This window comes from Podarcis melisellensis (assembly GCF_964234715.1).
Source record: "Podarcis melisellensis genome assembly, chromosome: 6".
Taxonomy (NCBI): Eukaryota; Metazoa; Chordata; class Lepidosauria; order Squamata; family Lacertidae; genus Podarcis; species Podarcis melisellensis.
This window is the reverse complement of record NC_138538.1, coordinates 17,635,466-17,653,397: the sequence shown is the minus strand read 5'-3', so window position 1 is coordinate 17,653,397 and position 17,932 is coordinate 17,635,466. Positions and strand designations below refer to the sequence as shown.

Here is a 17,932-nt window from a genome sequence, read left to right as displayed (position 1 = left end):
AGCAGTGCTTGCATTTCTTCACTGGCACAAATGAGGTTAAAAATCTCAATTTTGCAAGTGCTGGGATTTCTAAGCATAGCTGGGAAATCAAAACCACCAGTGCATGTGGTTCCGAGGTCAGAAATATTAATTTCTTAATATTTAAATGGATGGGGTAGAATGTCATTTTCAAATTGGGAAAAAAATGGATCCTACCTTTAAATTCATTCATATATTACAACAATCTGGATCCTACCTTTTTACGCTGAGGGCACTCAAGGAAGCTCATAATTATGCAGCTGGCATTAAGAAGCCACTGAAGAACATTAGGAGCATATTAGCAATGAGCTGCTGTTAGGCTCATATACAGTGGTACCTTGGGTTACAAACACCTCAGGTTACAAATGCTTCAGGGTTACAAACTCTGCTAACCTGGAAGGAGTACCTCAGGTTGCGAACTTTGCCCCAGGATGAGAACGGAAATTGTGCGCCAGAGGTGCAGTAGCAGCAGGAGGCCCCATTAGCGAAAGCGCGCCTCAGGTTAAGAATGGACCTACAGAACGAATTAAACCGAGCTGCCACTGTACTGAGTTGGATCACTAGATCACCCAGCCCAGTACTGCACTGACTGGCAGAGGCTCTACAGGCTTTCAGGAATCTGAAAAACTGATGCTTCACCACTGAACTTCAGCCCTTCCCAGCTTAAAAGTATTATTATTATAGAATTTATATAGCGCCCTATATCCGGGGGTTTCAGGGCAGTTCACAGAAAAGATAAACATAAAAAACAACTCTCTCTCTCTATATATATATATACAGTGGTACCTCAGGTTATATACGCTTCAGGTTACAGACTCCGCTAACCCAGAAATAGTACCTCGGGTTAAGAACTTTGCTTCAGGATGAGAACAGAAATCGGGCTCCGGCGGCACGGTGGCAACAGGAGGCCCCATTAGCTAAAGTGGTGCTTCAGATTAAGAACAGTTTCAGGTTAAGTACGGACCTCCGGAACGAATTAAGTACTTAACCCAAGGTACCACTGTATAAATATATAATCAAAATAAAAACAACAACCCAATAAGCTTGCCAAAAGGAAGACAGTGATCAGGCCAGGTGTACATCCCATGAGAGAAGATGTGCCACAATCTTGGAGACACAACTAAAAGACCTCTCCGGAGGGCACAAGCCTCTCCTCCCCTTACTCAACAGCTGAAAGGCATTCTTAGACAGGAGTGCGTAAATGGAATATCCTTTCTGGGAACTCTTTTGGGAAATAGGGGTCTGCTAACAAACTTCAGCACCATTAACAAACTACAGTTCCCAGAGGTCTTTGGGGGGAAGCCACGGCTGTTTGAAGTAGTACAATACTGCTTTAAATAGACAGTACAGTGGTACCTCTGGTTAAGAACTTAATTCGTTCTGGAGGTCTGTTCTTAACCTGAAACTGTTCTTAACCTGAAGCACCACTTTAGCTAATGGGGCCTCCCACTGCCACCGCTGCGCGATTTCTGTTCTCATCCTGAAGCAAAGTTCTTAACCCGAGGTACTATTTCTGGGTTAGCGGAGTCTGTAACCTGAAGCGTATGTAACCTGAGAATAATAAAATCTCACCAGTTTTTATTACTGGGGTATTCAGGAATAAATAGATTAATGATCCCAAACCCCAGTTTTAAAATACAGCGTTACGCTATTTGGGATAGCTCAGTTGGTAGGGTATGAGACTTTTAATATCACGGTCATTACTACGAGCCCCACATTGGATAAAAATAAATAAATCCTGCATTGCAGGGGGTTGGACTAGATGACCCTGGGGTCCCTTCCAATTCCATGTTTCTAATATGGATAATTTATTGCGTGCCCTAACAAGCCCTAGAAATTGTTTGGCGATAACAAGTCCTTGTCTTTGTTCTGCCTATCTTTCCCCAAACCTTCTCCAATGCAAGTATGTAGCATTAAAGAGCTTTGTTACAGGTTGTTCTATTGCTCATTGTCTTCATAACCCCCCCAGATAAGACAGTTATCCCAGACATCTGATCATTAAAGCTTAATAAGTAACACTAATCAGATGCTTTTCTCTGACCTCTGTTCCTCTTTCTTCAAATTTCACGTCCCAGTTTTAAACTCCAAGCGGGAACTGCAACCAAAATGTTGCAGCAGGAAGTGTTCCTGGTCAGGGTTCAGCCAGCCAGCCTGCCATGGAGTCTTCCTGGAAAATCCATTCCATCTGCCCTCCCACAATATGTTTCCTATTTTCCATTCCCACTGAGCATACTTGGTCCTCATAAGGTGGAACAATTGCAAAACAGCCTTATTTTATTTTATTATATTTTATGTGCACTTCTGCAAACCTTGGAGTTTTCCTAAGCCTGCCAACACTTCCTCCTTCTGCAGGTGTGGGGAATACCTGTGGCCCTCCAATTGTTGCTGGACTACAAGTCCCATCAGCCCCAGCCAGCATGGGCAATGATCAAGGATGATGTGATTTATAGTTCGTCAACAGCTGGAGAGGTCGGTTCCCACCCCGCTTTCTCCAGTGGGTGCCATTTGTGCTACATAAGGTCCCACAATCTAGGCGCTTCCATATTGTCGCTATTTTGGGTTGCGATTCAATTGTATAGCAGCAAATCCAAGTTGTGCAATTCATATCAATGTGCAACTTTTGTGCAACAAACATACTCCACCACAAATTTGCTTTCACACCCAAGAGGAATATCTGCTGCAGACTTCACAAAAGCAAAGCAATTCAAATTCATTTCCTTTTACAAGAGGCAACTAGAAGACACATAGCGGTTATGAGAATGATCTTTGAGGAGCGCTTGAAAGCCAACATCTGAGCTTTTGCCCTCAAACAGAAACATAGGAATAAAAACCTCACCGGGTTGCTTTACAAATACTAAACACTCCAAACATTCTACTGTCTTATGCAATATTTACTACTCTTAGCTAGGAATGTTACACCCACTGGCCTACGTGGGAGCTAAAAGGAAGATTTTGGACTTTGAGCTGGGAAAAAGAGTGGCACTTAGCCTAGAAAAGAGAAACTTCTGGGAATTTGGAGCTGAAGCAGTTTTGGAAGTGCAGTGGTACCTCAGGTTACGTACTCAATTCGTTCTGGAGGTCTGTTCTTAACCTGAAACTGTTCTTAACCTGAGGTACCACTTAAGCTAATGGGGCCTCCCACTGCCGCGCTGAATTTCTGTTCTCATCCTGAAGCAAAGTTCTTAACCCAAGGTACTATTTCTTGGTTAGTGGAGTCTGTAACCTGAAGCGTCTGTAACCTGAGGTACCACTGTGGTCCTGTTTCTGAAAAATGCTGCTGCTGCAGAGCTAACTCTTCCAGTTTATAGGGACTTGCTTGCCTGCCCACTCAACCTGCATATTTGTAAACAATCTATGGGGGGACAAGGTAGAGGGGTGGGGGTGGGGGGGCAGACAAGGACAGAGACCATGAGACTATAAAACTGTCCCAGAGTTTCCACCCAGGGGAACAATGAGCACGAAACAATATTGGGTTTCATTCAATCCTAGTCCTACTCAGAGTAGACCTATTCAAATTAATGGGCCCTGCAAACTCCATAACAGTGATTTCTTAGTATGCTGGCTGCTTGGCCATTCATAATAAACATACATTCATTCATTGAGTTCAATGGGCCAACTCTGAGTAGGACTTCGCTGGGCAAAAGTGGATCGTTACTACGCTTTATGAATTATAGTGGTACCTTGGGTTACATACACTTCAGGTTACATACGCTTCAGTTTACAGACTCTGCTAACCCAGAAATATTACCTTGCGTTAAGAACTTTGCTTCAGGATGAGAACAGAAATCGTGCTCCGGCAGCTTGGCGGCAGCAGGAGGCCCCATTAGCTAAAGTGGTGCTTCAGGTTAAGAACAGTTTCAGGTTAAGAACGGACCTCCAGAACGAATTAAGTACTTAACCCGAGGTACCACTGTATTGCTCTCTATGAATTTTCAGCTTTCCGCAACTCCCCAGCTCTTTCCGTTCACTGAATTGTATCAAGCCAAAAAATAAAAGGCCATCAAAACCACTTCAGAATCAGAGAGAGAGAGAGAGAGAAATGGACCCCTGTTTGTCATTAGTTGCTGCCCCATGCTTCAGTTGGGCTGCCTGGTCCCAGGGACTGCCGCTGCTGGCAACACATCTGATCTGCACATTCCTTCACATCCTCGAGTGCAGCAAAGTGTCGTCAGGGTTAAAGGCCAGATTGCCAGGATTCCTCCCGGGCGAGTTATCTCTGATCTGATTCTACCTATTACATTTCCCCTCTCTGTTACTGTATGGCCTCAACCTGACAGGAGCACAGAGCCCCAGAGGCTGTAACTGATCTCTCAATAAAGATGCTTTCAGGAGTCTCTGCCCAGGAATGCATACAGGAAACACATCTAGGAAATCCTGCTTTGTGTTTCAGGAAATGAATTCTGTGCCAACTGGTAGAAATTACCCTCGCTGTTCAAAAGTTTGGTGGAGGTGGGGGGGGGGAGGAAAACACCTCCAAGGTTTTGTTCCGATTCGGAGGGTAAACTGACCTTCCTGCCTTAACAATCTTTTATTGCTATAGGATTTCAAAGGCGGAGTTTGGACGCCTATTAAAGAGGCTTTTCGTGGAGTCACCCTTAGGGAATTGCTGGTTCATAGCATCTTGTATTTGAAGGTTCCTGAAAGCATCTAGCTCTTACTCGGCAACCATCTGTTGCAGAGCTGAGACATTGTAAATGATATGTGTATTTCATATTGCTTAACGCTTGCTGTGCCAATTGCATCCCCCTCAAAACTGAGCCAGATTCTTATCATCCTTCCCTTTAGAAATATCAGATTTGTCCCCCACACGAAGCTCAATAACATCTTATTTATTTGTCCTGACCTGCTCAAGACCTATTTATTCTGGCAGGGCTTTGGAGAAGGGCAGGAGTGACAACATTTGTATACCATAATCTAATGTGGATTCTTACTGTACAGTGGTACCTCGGGTTAAGTACTTAATTCGTTCCGGAGGTCCGTTCTTAACCTGAAACTGTTCTTAACCTGAAGCAACGCTTTAGTTAATGGGGCCTCCTGCTGCTGCCATGCCGCAGCCGTGCGATTTCTGTTCTCATCCTGAAGCAAAGTTCTTAACCCGGGGTAATATTTCTGGGTTAGCGGAGTCTGTAACCTGAAGCGTATGTAACCCGAGGTACCACTGTATTGTTTACTTCATTCCACAGTTCTACTTTTGCTTTTAATGTTCCATTTTGGGGTTCTTGAGCCTTCATGAGAGGAAGGGCAAAGTGTGAGACGTAAAAATCACCCATTAGGAATTTGCTTTTAAAAGGAAATGAGATTCTTGTACATTTTACTTATTTTGTAATTGTCATTTGTGCATTTTCTAAACAATGGCAAGGCAGTCTGGGCAGGACTGATGGTATAGACTAGAAGCTCCTCTCTTGATAGGGCTAGATAAATTGTATTCTTCTAAAGAAGACACAGGTGGTGCTGTGGGTTAAACCACAGAGCCTAGGACTTGCCAATCAGAAGGTTGGCGGTTTGAATCCCCGCGACGGGGTGAGCTCCCGTTGCTCGGTCCCTGCTCCTGCCAACCTAGCAGTTCAAAAGCACATCAAAGTGCAAGTAGATAAATAGGAACCGCTCTGGTAGGAAGGTAAACGGTGTTTCTGTGCGCTGCTCTGGTTCGCCAGAAGCAGCTTAGTCATGCTGGCCACATGACCCGGAAGCTGTATGCTGGCTCTCTCAGCCAATAAAATGAGATGAGCACCGCAATTTCAGAGTCGGCCACGACAGGACCTAACAGTCAGGGGTCCCTTTACTTTAACCTTATTATTCTTCTAAATACCATCAAATCTTCCAGCACTGATGCTGACTGAAATTTAACAGCTGTGCACAGATCCCGACAAGCAATAATATCAATAGCGGCATTTGAACAAACACAGTTTACAGGAAGTCAAACCATCATTTCCAAGGCACAATTTACCTCATCAGGACTAGCAGCTTGATACACCCTGCAAGAATCTTCATAGTGCCGCTCGGCTTCAGCCTGATCCGTCACACCATTCGATTCATAGACGGGAGTCACATTGTGGCATAGGGCAATCGCTTTCACTGCCTCGTGGACTCTGCTGCTCAGGGTTTTCCGTACCTTGGTAGCCAGGGTGGGGCCTTTTAAAGCAGGTGGCTCCTGAGACTGCTAAGAAAAGAGGATAAAGCACAATTATATTAGCTAGGAAAAAAAGACCTGGCTTTCATTAATACTTGTCATTTGCACAGGGGAAGGGTGGGAAGCCTAGGAATACAGGCTGAGATCCTTGATGAGCAAATACAGATTTGGTTGCAAAAAAATATGCTGAAGAAAGCAAAAATAGGTCACCACGGCCACTGCAAGCCAGGACCTGGTGTCAGGGTTGGCAAGACGCTGACAACTGACATCAATGGCATGTGGTTAAGGCCATTGCTCCAGAATGATGGAAGCTGGAATGATGGAAGTTCAACAACATGCGGCAGGCCACATATTCCACATTCTCTGCAGTCTAGAAGCCCTCCCAAGACCTTGTGTGCTTCACCTTGCCTCATCTGTGGGTCAGGCCTGCTCATGAGTCACTGAAAGACAGGGAACTAAGGCTGAAAGTGACCAAGTTGAGCAAACCCTCTATAGCTCAGTGGGGATTCCAAACCAGGATTTGAATTCAGAGCTATATCCAAAACCAATGCCCTCTCCTCCAAACCACAATGGACTCTCAAAATCAGTATCAAGTGAATATTTTTAAATGCTTCCATTTCAATGAAACCTATTGTGAAACTTTTACATAAATCTGGAAAGGAAGCAGACTTGTGGGAACTCTGTTTTCTTGCTACTGTTATGGATTATTATTGTTTATTTCTTGTATTAGCTGCTTGATAAACAAGAGTATGAAGGACAGATCGTGAAGCTGAGGTTCCAATACTTTGGCCACCTCATGCGAAGAGAAGACTCCCTGGAAAAGACCCTGCTGTTGGGAAAGACTGAGGGCACAAGGAGAAGGGGACAACAAAGGACGAGATGGTTGGACAGTGTTCTCGAAGCTACCAGCATGAGTTTGACCAAACTGTGGGAGGCAGTGGGAGACAAGAGTGCCTGGTGTGCTCTGGTCCATGGGGTCACGAAGAGTCGGACACGACTAAACGACTAAACAACAACACAAGAGTCCCCAAGTGACTTACTAGACTCCTGAAGCCCACCTACTGAAGGCAGGTGCAAATAGTTGCTTGGAGGTACGTGGGGCAGGAATGGCTAGAATTAGGGAAGAGGGTATGTGCTTAGCCCAGGAGTGTCTTCCCAGTATCAGAACTGAGCCCACAGTCCTCATTGCATAAAAATCCACTCCAGATCTTCTCATAAACTTTCCTTCAGCAGCCTAACTTAGGGCAAAACTAGGCATCACCTTTGCCATACAAAGAGGTAATTTTAATGTTTTTAGTATTTTATCTTTTGTATGTTTTAAAGTATGGCTGTGAATTTTTCATGATTTTCATGTTGCTGTTTTTCTTTTGTAAACTGCTTTGAGGGTTTTCTGTTGTTTTTTTAAATTAAGCAATGTATAAAATTCTATGGAATAAATACAATTTGCCCATGTGTCATTGAAAGGTGGTATTCAGTTACATTCTACTCAGAGAAGACCTGTTGAAATTAATGACTCTTAGTCTCCAACTTGGAGAGAGAGGTAATAGAAAGGCAACAATTCAAAAGCAAACTCAGTGACAAACTCTGAGTCTAGTTTTTGCAGGGCGGAAGACCCTCTTTTTCTTATTGCTATTATTAAATAATTAAAAAATGGGAGTCAGAAATTCCTACCAATCTGCAAATCACCTAAAGATCGACCATTGGATCCCCATTCTGCCCACTCCAGTTTGCAGCAATAAAAGAGATTCCTGACCTGAGACAACTGTACCTAAGTTTTCCTAGTTGGTCAGGAAAAGTAGGTTTCTTACAGATCCCACCACCAGTTTGGCCTCTAAAACTCAGCCCCATAAATGTCTTTTCAGTGAAATCCCTTTACTCAGCGAGAGACGGATAATTTGAAATGAACAGGGTTTTATGTTCGTAAACACACAGCCAAACGAAAAAGAAAAAACAGATGGGTCAGCATAGAGGTAGGTAGAAAGCTGATCGTTTTGATTTTTAATACTATTTTTAGAGTCTGCATCGGACCTTCCAGGTAATTTTACAATTACTAAATTATGCTGGCCACAGGGGGAACATATAGCCATCCAGTTTCCTGCTCTGTTAACCTCTTGTGTCAAGAGGACAGAAGTTTCACTTCCAGGTCAAAGGGCATAGCATGGTAACAATAATTAGAGCAATGAATCAGAACTACAGTTTAAATGAATCATGGCCAGCAAATGCTTCCAATTACCAAAGAATCTAACCTTTTAATTATATTTAAACTTATACTTGCTTGGAAGCTCTCTTTAATGTGGTTAGGGGCTGCTTTCCTCGTTCTTAAATAAAGCTTTATTAGTTAAAGTTGGGTTTTGAATACAGTTTGATGCATTGAGCTGCCTGAATACTGCCTTCCTCAGTAGCATGAAAGCATGGACAGAAGGGGAAAGGGACCTGCACATCTACTTTTCATGGTTTCAGTTATTGTGTGAAGGCGAGACCACAACTATTCATCAACAACAACAACTTACTGAATTCTCAATGAAAATGGAAAATCTGGGTTAACTACATGAAGAATATGGGCTGCCATTTTTATTCTGACATTGTGCGGAGCTCACCTGTGTATATATACTAAATATATGGCTCTGAACTTCATCCATGGAGTCTAGTCCATAAGCAACTGTTCCGAGATGAAGGCGTTTGAAAACCATCTCATTCTGCGTCAGGGTCCCTGGAACAAGAGCAGAATTATAAGGTCAAGATCCAAGTAAGTGCAAAAAGGTGGAAATGGCTGTTTCTCTCTCTCACACACACACATACCCATGCTATCGCATTTATGAAGAAAGGAAAGGCCACACTCCTTTCATTTTTTCCTCTTCACTTTTTTTCCTCATCAGAAGGTTGTTTATTTATTTATTTTACTAATTCAAGCAATTTACAGACCACTTACAACCAGCAGATCTATCAACTACAACAATAACAGCCAAGGTTTGTAAATATATCATAAACATATTCTTAACCATTTATGGAAAAAAAAGAAAATCTACATACAGGTAATACAGCACAATAGCCATGTATGTATCATTCTTCTCTCTCTCTCTCTCTCTCTCTCTCTCTCTCTCTCTCTCTCACACACACACACACACACACACACACCCCTTAAAACATAAATCAAGCTCCCTATAATATTCTGCCCACACAATTGCTCTCACAATCTTGCATTTTCATCAGCCGCACAACCACTTTGAGAGGCAGCATGGCGTAGTGCTTAGATTTTCAGGCTAAGACGAGAGTTCAAATCCCTTCTCATCTGCAAAGCTCACTGGATGACCATGGGCTAGTCACTGCCTCTCAGCCTAGCCTACCTCACAGGGTTGGTGTGAGGATAATGTGGAGAGTAGATAGGACCATGTATACCACATTGAGCCCTTTGGAGGAAAGGTGGGGTACAACTGTAATAATAAAATAAACCAGCACAGCATTACAAGAGTCTCCTTTCCTATTGTTACTTATCATTTCATTCACCTCTAACAATAACATTTAGCTATGCAAGATGTACATTATGACTTCTTTCCCTGCAAAGATTGTATTCATTTTTTAAAAAAGAAGATTTGTATCCTGCCCTTGGGGGGGGGAGTTTTCCAGAGTAGTGAAGATAAAATAAGAATAATATTAATAAATAAAAACCAGGTCACTCTCTAACATACCCGTTTTATCTGTAAGTAAATAGGATATTCTTCCAAGTTGCTCTGGGATTGTGCTAGATCTGACTACAGTGCCAGGAATTTTAGAATCCTTCCGGATCATCCAGCTGTAAACTATTTTCCCCATGTCAAGATTGACACGTAAACTGTAGAGAGGTGAGAAAGTCAGCAGGGAAAACAACTGAGAAACAATTCCTGTACAGTTTTTCTGATTGAAATCAATCCCTCCCCCCCAAGTTCCTCTGTGGATTGAATATGTCGGTCAACTTCCCCCACATAAAACATCCCTTATACATATGAAATTAGCATGCAGTGTTTCAGGTGTATTTCATGATTCAGGAAACAGTTTTATGTGAAGGCTCAAACTCTCAGAATTCCACTCCTAGGCCCAGTACGGACACTGTAAATCGTGGTTTGCCACTTTGTGTGCAAGTGGAAATGTAAAGCACCCAATAACTCGTTAGCAGAAAACAGCCATTTGTTTCTTCACCCAGGCCTGGAAAGTATTCAAACCACAGTTTATTACGAAATATGGAAGCTTTAAAATATCATTTTGCGCACAAGGGCAGGACAATGCACACACGCCTGAGCTCATGCTGCCTCATCTGTGTAACAAACCATGGTTTGTTATGATGTCTGAACTGGGCCACAGGTACCTTACATGTGGAGTCCTACTCTTTAACGTTAGTTCTAAAAGCAGCTTTTTCCTGAAACGCAGCATCATCTGTGTAACAAACCATGGTTTGTTATGATGTCTGAACTGGGCCACAGGTACCTTACATGTGGAGTCCTACTCTTTAACGTTAGTTCTAAAAGCAGCTTTTTCCTGAAACGCAGCATCATCTGTGTAACAAACCATGGTTTGTTATGATGTCTGAACTGGGCCACAGGTACCTTACATGTGGAATCCTACTCTTTAGCGTTAGTTCTAAAAGCAGCTTTTTCCTGAAACGCAGCTTTAATGGCACTCAGAATAAGGGAGCGGGCTCAGCTTGCTATTTATGGTATAGTTCAAGTAAGGGCCAAGCAAATAAGAAGCCCTGAATGACACCACAACGAAACTAATGGGAGGGGAGAATATCATACCTAATAGGAATTATATTTGAGAAGAGAAGAAGAAATCTGATGATCTGAAGGTACCAGCGGCCAGCGAAGTGCTGAAGGGCGACCATGACAAGAGAGACCACCACCAAGGCCCCAAAGAGAATCTTGGTGAGGCAGTTCACTTCCAGATCGAAGAGGCCAATCTGAGGAGGAGAACAGCAACAAAGATATTGCTTGCAACACACAACAGTGATGGGCTATTATTCACTCTCAGTAGTCCATGCTGAGCAAAGTCACACCCTGAGGTGTGGAGAAAGTAGATATTGCGTAGTTTCCCCTCCCCGTCTCATAAGGAACTTGGACTCATCCCTCTCTGAAGAAGGTTTCTAAGTATGTTGGATTGAACGCACTCACAAACCTCCTTGTGACTGGGAACTCTGAACAACAACTACTAGTACCACAACAACCGGGTTCTTCACCCTAAGTTCCCAGGGTAGGTAAAGGCAATTTAAACCCAACACTGAAAACAACTTACAATCACAGAAATAAGGTGGATCCTAAAAAAAAAAAAACCACCTCAAACGTCAAAAGACATGGTAAAGAGGTGCATCTTGTCAAAAGCTGTACACTGAAGGTGCCAGCTGCACCTCTGTGGGGAGGGAGCTTCACAACTTAGGGGCTGCTACCAAATTGCCCTTTCCAGGCCTCCACTCCCAGAGGTTCTGAGGGCAGTGAATGACCAAGAGAGCCCCCTATTAGCACCCAAGAGGGTCTGTCAGGAAGGAGTTGGTCTTCCAAGTATTTGGAGCCTGTTCATGAGGAGGATTGTAATCCAGGCAAAAGCACTTACACACAATTCTCCACACAACCATGAGGAGTAGAGCAGGGCTTGGTCCTTACTTTCCTCCCTTTATATATCTTGGTCCTTCCATGTTCAGGCCAAGTGCCTGAAGGCTACAGTGGCCTTAATATCAAAGACCCAAGAAGCTGTTTGGGTTACTTGCCATGCATGAGCCTTCATGTGCAAAGCCACCCCATCGAGAAACGTCAGCTCGCACACTGCATTTTTAGGGTACAGCTCACTTAGATGTGCCTGTGACAAACACATCCATCATACAAGTACAAATCCTGCAAGTCAGGACTGGTCAAAGCTGGGAAACCAGGGTCTGCTAGATGAGAATGAGTAGAGTGGACCAAGAAATCTCTCCTTACCTTACTCCGCGGATTTGAAGTGTTCATGACGCTACGCAGCTCCCGCCCTGTGTACAGAACAACTCCCACAACCGTTCCTGAGGAAACAAAAAGATTCAGATTCCAGATTGATCCCAATTGGAAAGGAAATAGTTGTTTAAAAAACGGAAAATAGACACGTGGAAACGTGGAAACGTACTCCTTCAGGGGGTTGTGGTCTCTCCTTCATTGGAGGTTTTTAAGCAGAAGTTAGATGGCCATCTGTCATGGATGCATTAGCTGAGATTCCTGCATTGCATGGCACTGAGCATTGGGCTCAGGTTCAACTTCACACCACGGGATTCCTCCCCTTGAACACTGTTGAGTGTCCAAAATTATACCAGCGCTTGAGTGCTATCAGACCTTGACAACAATTACCAAACTGACATCAAATCAGATGCAACTTTTAATGCCTCAGCTAAACACAAAGCTTTCTAAGGGAGAGATGCACAAGCTGCTCTAGCAGGAATAAAAAAAGAGCTCTTTCTTGAAATGCATTTACTAGAGCAGAGACTGGGTAAACGTGCCCTTCTCCTACAGTTCCAATCAGCTCCAACCATTTGTCAGGTTGGCTGGGTCTAATGGGAGTTGTGGTTCCATGGAGGATACAGTGGACGCTTGGGTTGCGAACATGATCCGTGCAAGATGTACGGTCGCAACCTGCAGTGTTCGCAACCAACAGCTGCTCGTCAGCGCATGCACGGGTTGCAATTCGGCGGTACTGCGCATGCGTGACTGCCAAAACCCGGAAGTAACCCATTCAGGTACTTCTGGGTTTCGGCGGTCCCATAACCTGAAAAAACACAACCTGAAATGTCTGTAACCCAGGGTATGACTGTATTAGATATTAGGCTCTTCGCTATATTAGAGAGCTCTTCCACTCCCTGCCCTTAATGCATAACACATCTGGTCTTGCTTTTACAGAGCAACAAACCAGGGGGTAGCCTTTATTTGGAGATCTTTTACCTTAGCTTCCATTTAAAATCTCTTTGACACCCTTTCTGTTACAGATTTCAAATGTCAATACTGAGAGCAATTAAGTGTTATTCAAGCAGGGGATGCTTTGCCCAAAGGTTATTGGAATTCCAAAGGCTTTCTCATCTATAAATGTTCGAGGGGTAATTAGACGTCAGCTCAAAGTCCCTAGAGGTGTTAGGACAAGTGGGGAACTTCATCCCAGCCACTAATTCCCACTGACAAGAGATGATTATTTAAATTGCAAAGGGAGTTTTTAAAAATTGCTAACATACTCCCGACATTTACTCTAGCCTTACCTGAAGCAATCACTGTGCTGGCCCACAGGGTGTTTTCAATGCTTAAGCTCTCGTTCACTGGAGGGTCACTGTCCTCCTGAAAGAGTTACCAAAAAATAGTCAAAATAGAACTATCAACACAAGGGGGAAGTATCTACAAGCTTGGGGAAATGCAAGTCAGAAAAAAAGTTTGGGTGGAACCCCAAGTGTGGCGTGTGATTGGGGTGGGAGGGAATAGCTTAATGAGACCTGAACATGATTGTGGGAGGTGGAAAACTAAGGAGACGAGCAATGGAATGGAATACCTTAGAAAAGGGAATGAATGGCTGGCTGGCTCCCTGAGCAGCAGCACTCTGCACTGCAATGTTTTGTTACAGAAGAACAGCAACTTATTTGTCCCAGAAAGCACAAAGCACTTCTGCGAGTCCTCTTTTATGATCCTCGCAACACACTGAACATCTCCAACCTCTTTTGAAAGAACCTGGAGGTTCTTAAGAGGTTTTTCGATTTCTTGCCCAACAGCAACCACTTACCCTAGTGAAAGTGCCAACAAAGTTGTGGATGTCAATGTTAGGCTCCTCTGCATACACGTATGATCGGATCTGGAGAAGGTCCTATGGAGAAAGATAAAAATGAGTTACAACGACGAGTTAAAAACATTGCTGTTTAAATTAAGTCCTCTTTTCCAAATAAATGATAGGCACTTCCGGGGAGGGGGAAGCAGGAGAGGGCAGATGAAGAGGAAACTTCTTTTAAATTATTGAAATATGTACACCAACTTTCCATTTAATTGACTATAGTGGTTAGAGAATGCTTTGTTTTTTACAGATGCCATCAGTCTCATTGGAGCTGCAGGAAAAGACACGCTCATGTGAACTGCGTCCCTGGTTTTTTAAAAATTATGGCTGCATTTTAGGGGACAGTGGTTAAAAACGACAAATTAGAAAACTTTACATACAGAAGCAGTGGGCAGCCTCTGAGTGCAGCTGACAGGCAGGCGCAACTTCCAGTCTGTTTCACCATCCAGCTGATCCGTACGTAGAAAGCAGGACCCTGTGGGTTTTAAATCTGTGTTAATGGGGCTTTGGTGGTTGCTCTTCAAACTGCATCTCCAAGGCAGCTACATATTTAGGGAGAGAGTGTTCCAGTAGACCTTGTGGACCTTGGAGCTGGCCTCAGACACCAGGCCTGTTGACAGACCAACTCTGCATTATAAAGATACAGTGGTACCTCAGTTTAAGAACAGTCCTGTTTACGAACGATTCGGCTTATAAACTCCGCAAAACCGGAAGTAGTGTCCCGGTTTATGAACTTTACCTCGGTCTAAGAACAGAATCCGAATGGTGGAAGGGCACTGGTGGTGGGAGGCCTCATTAGGGAAAGTGCACCTTGGTTTAAGAACGGTTTCGGTTTAAGAACGGACTTCCAGAATGGATTAAGTTCGTAAACCAAGGTACCATTGTATTCCAGAAATGAAACCTTCATCTGGTTGTGTTCAATTCCTGGCATACCCAGTAAGAAGGATCAGAGAGCTTGTGAGGACAAAAGACCTCTACCTAAGATTCATAAGAGCTACTGCTAGATGGACAAATAGACTGAACTGGTATGAGAGCTTTCTATGCAGTTTAAACACTCTTACTGAATAACACCACACCAGAAGGATACACCATCTTGTTTCATGTGTCATGCCATTGGTCCTTATAACAAAACAGAACCATGAGCCAGAATCCTTCATTGCCCCTTCCTCCTCCTCCATGATTTGCACACAAGATTTAATTTAATCAAATCTACACATTTTGAAAAGTTGTTTGTCTTATTACAACAACGTAAGAGGTGCCAAAATGTATAGCAAACAGATTTTGAATGACGACTCCCGAGATCAAGAAGTAGGTTGCAAAAATGCAGTTTTTTTCGGTTTCTTAGAATTCCCAAGCAATGCTGGGCACATTCCTAGTGCAAATTAAGCAAAAACCACGTAATTTGCTTGATTTGCATGTGCTGCACATATTCAAGAGCTTAGCACAGCAGCCTAGAACAGGGTGACTTGTGCTATGTTGCCTGGGGCTGATAGGGGTTGTAGGCTGGATCTACACAGCTATTTTAAAAAGTTATAAAAGCACACAATGGAAATTATCATTGACTTCTGATTTCAGCTCCACGCCACCACCTGGTGTCACATTGTTATAATGCATTTATAACGTTATAAATTGACTCATGTAGCTGAGTCTCTAGTCTAAATTATTTGGAGGGAACCAGTTTGGAGAAGGCTGGCGTTAAGCATGGAGGGAAGGACCGTATTTACTTGGCATTCTCCAATGCTGCAGTCTATTAGCTCTGACCATCCACACTGGCGCCATCCACACCAAATGGAAGCAAAACTACTAGGCATAATTCACCCAAGCCAGTATCCCACTAGGGGTGTGATGTGAGCAGAGGCTTTCCTATTCATCACCTCTCTCTTTCTTTGGCATGGCTGTAAGCCTATCAACCCAATTGCTCCAGTGCTTAGGGTGGCTCCATTTGTGCCTCCCCACTGCACTTTTGATCAGGGTCATTGTCTCCGTATGACCCACAAACAATTTGACCGCGGCCACCAAGACTGTAATATGACTGCACTTGAATAAACACTGCTACCGGCAGCTGTCCGCTTGATAAATATTATTGCACACAGACAGGGTCCCAGTGTCTGCAAAACCATGCAAGCTTTTTTTTTTTAAAAAAAAAATCAAGTCATTTCTTTTCTTGCAGTTCTTCTTGGGGGCCAAGTAAACAAACATGAGAAGGAACCCCAGGATGACCGCTTATATAATATATATAATCTATCTATCGGTTTTAAAGGATGCATTTTTCACACTCTGAATAAATGGTGGCACATGTTAAAAGACAAGCCAGTATGAGGCTCCCGGTGAGCGACGGTGTGCAGCATCAATCTCCTTTATCCTTGCATTGCCTGACCTCGCGCAACAGGACACCCTACAGGATAAACTAATTGCTATGGTTTGAACGATCACAAACGATAAAACAAGGACAGTAGCCACACTATCGAAAACGGAGCCTCTGAATCAGGCAGACATGCTAAGCCTAAAAATCGTATCCACTTGTGTTACGTTTTCAAAACAATTATTTTGTCCCATAAAAACAACAACAAACCACCATTAAAGATCATTTTCACTATTGGTTCCAGATGTTTACCGTTCTTTTCCGACGTCCTGAGGAAGATCATGTCAGCAGGGACCCTCTGGTTCTGTTTTGAGAGATGGAAGGTGGGTTTTGAATGTTCAGCATACAATCAATGGCTACTAGTTATTGCTTAGTAAACTAGGCATCGCATAGGCCTTTTGTTGGCCACTGAAATGGTGGGCTAGTTGGGCCTTTGGTCTCACCTGGTGGTTAAGAAAAGCACTTTTTTGGCCATTATCCTCCACACGATTATGATCACATAAAGGAAGCTACACCTGCTGGTCTAACCCCATATTATTAATTAAGTTAACAATATGGGTGGGTGTTATAAAATATAAAGAGCAGTTCCGCATATTTTATTAAAATATTATCCTTATTTCTATGATAATGTTGTGCATTACTACTTTAAAGACTTTGAAACATTTAAGCTAGGGTGTTTCTGTATTAAGAGAATTTATATGCCTCCTTTCGTTTCAAAATGAAATGTCAAGGCGGTTCACAATCTAAAACAACAGAATATTGCAATAAAAGCAGCCTATGAAGCAAAGTTAAAGTTATCAATCACAGGAACCTGGAAGGCCAGGAACCAGTGTTAATGGTCAAGAAATGCTCAGCTAAAGGGGTACATTTTCAGTGTCAATAGTGTTAGGAAAAGAGAGACAAAAGGATAGTGTACAATTCCAGACTAAGCTGGCTATTCTAGCAGTAAGAAAAGTATAAAATCTTTACAAATCCATATGTACCTTTTCCACAATAATGAGGTCCCCAACTTGAATACTGGAACTTTTCACTTTTACTGTACCTGTTGTGAGGAAAAAGATACACTTTAATAACATTCATATCTCTCCCATGTTGTTTACCTTGGTAGCACATTTCAGAAATATGTGGAATCTATATTTTTGCCTTAAACTGCAGCGCCATTAAAAGAACTTCAAAGTACGGTAAGTGGTTGATTGACAGAAATTGTCCTCCATAAAAATAGAAATCAATCAACTAAAATTTCTTCTTCTTTTATGTTGATCAATCCTGCCCTGCATTTCTAACATTCTAAACTTACATTTTATTTACTAAAAAGCATTTATAATAAGCTTAATATTTTAAAAATATTTTAATCAGTATACCACACATAATATAAAAACAAAACAGCATCCTAAAAACAGAGATGCAACACAAAAACCAGTAAACCAGAATTAAAAGGAACCCCCCCCCCAAATCCAGACAAAGTCAATCTTATGCATCAGGGAAAGTCTGGGTAAAGAGATATATATTTACAAGAGATCTGAAGCAGCAAGTGGGTACTATTTAACATAAAGCAGAATGAAGACCCTCTGCAGTGTAGGGGCGATGGGGAAAAAATCCTATTTCCAGGTCACCATCCTGTAATATTTTGTAGG

At 42.8% G+C, this 17,932-nt stretch overlaps 1 protein-coding gene across 3 annotated transcripts in view; it reads right to left on the bottom strand.

The window, feature by feature from the left end:
• Positions 1 to 17,932, bottom strand: part of ATP9A (ATPase phospholipid transporting 9A (putative)) — a 93,513-nt gene that overhangs the window by 35,861 nt on the left and 39,720 nt on the right. For 2 of the 3 annotated variants that reach the window (XM_081916709.1, XM_081916707.1), the window contains exons 5-14: positions 17,282 to 17,340; positions 16,551 to 16,602; positions 14,317 to 14,411; positions 13,892 to 13,972; positions 13,380 to 13,455; positions 12,088 to 12,164; positions 10,918 to 11,078; positions 9,835 to 9,977; positions 8,746 to 8,858; positions 5,966 to 6,178 (exon numbers count right to left, since the gene is read on the bottom strand). In XM_081916709.1, the coding sequence (XP_081772835.1) occupies positions 5,966 to 6,178; positions 8,746 to 8,858; positions 9,835 to 9,977; positions 10,918 to 11,078; positions 12,088 to 12,164; positions 13,380 to 13,455; positions 13,892 to 13,972; positions 14,317 to 14,411; positions 16,551 to 16,602; positions 17,282 to 17,340 (1,070 nt within the window). The remainder of the gene's footprint in view (positions 1 to 5,965; positions 6,179 to 8,745; positions 8,859 to 9,834; positions 9,978 to 10,917; positions 11,079 to 12,087; positions 12,165 to 13,379; positions 13,456 to 13,891; positions 13,973 to 14,316; positions 14,412 to 16,550; positions 16,603 to 17,281; positions 17,341 to 17,932) is intronic. The other variant, XM_081916708.1, reaches the window with a different exon arrangement.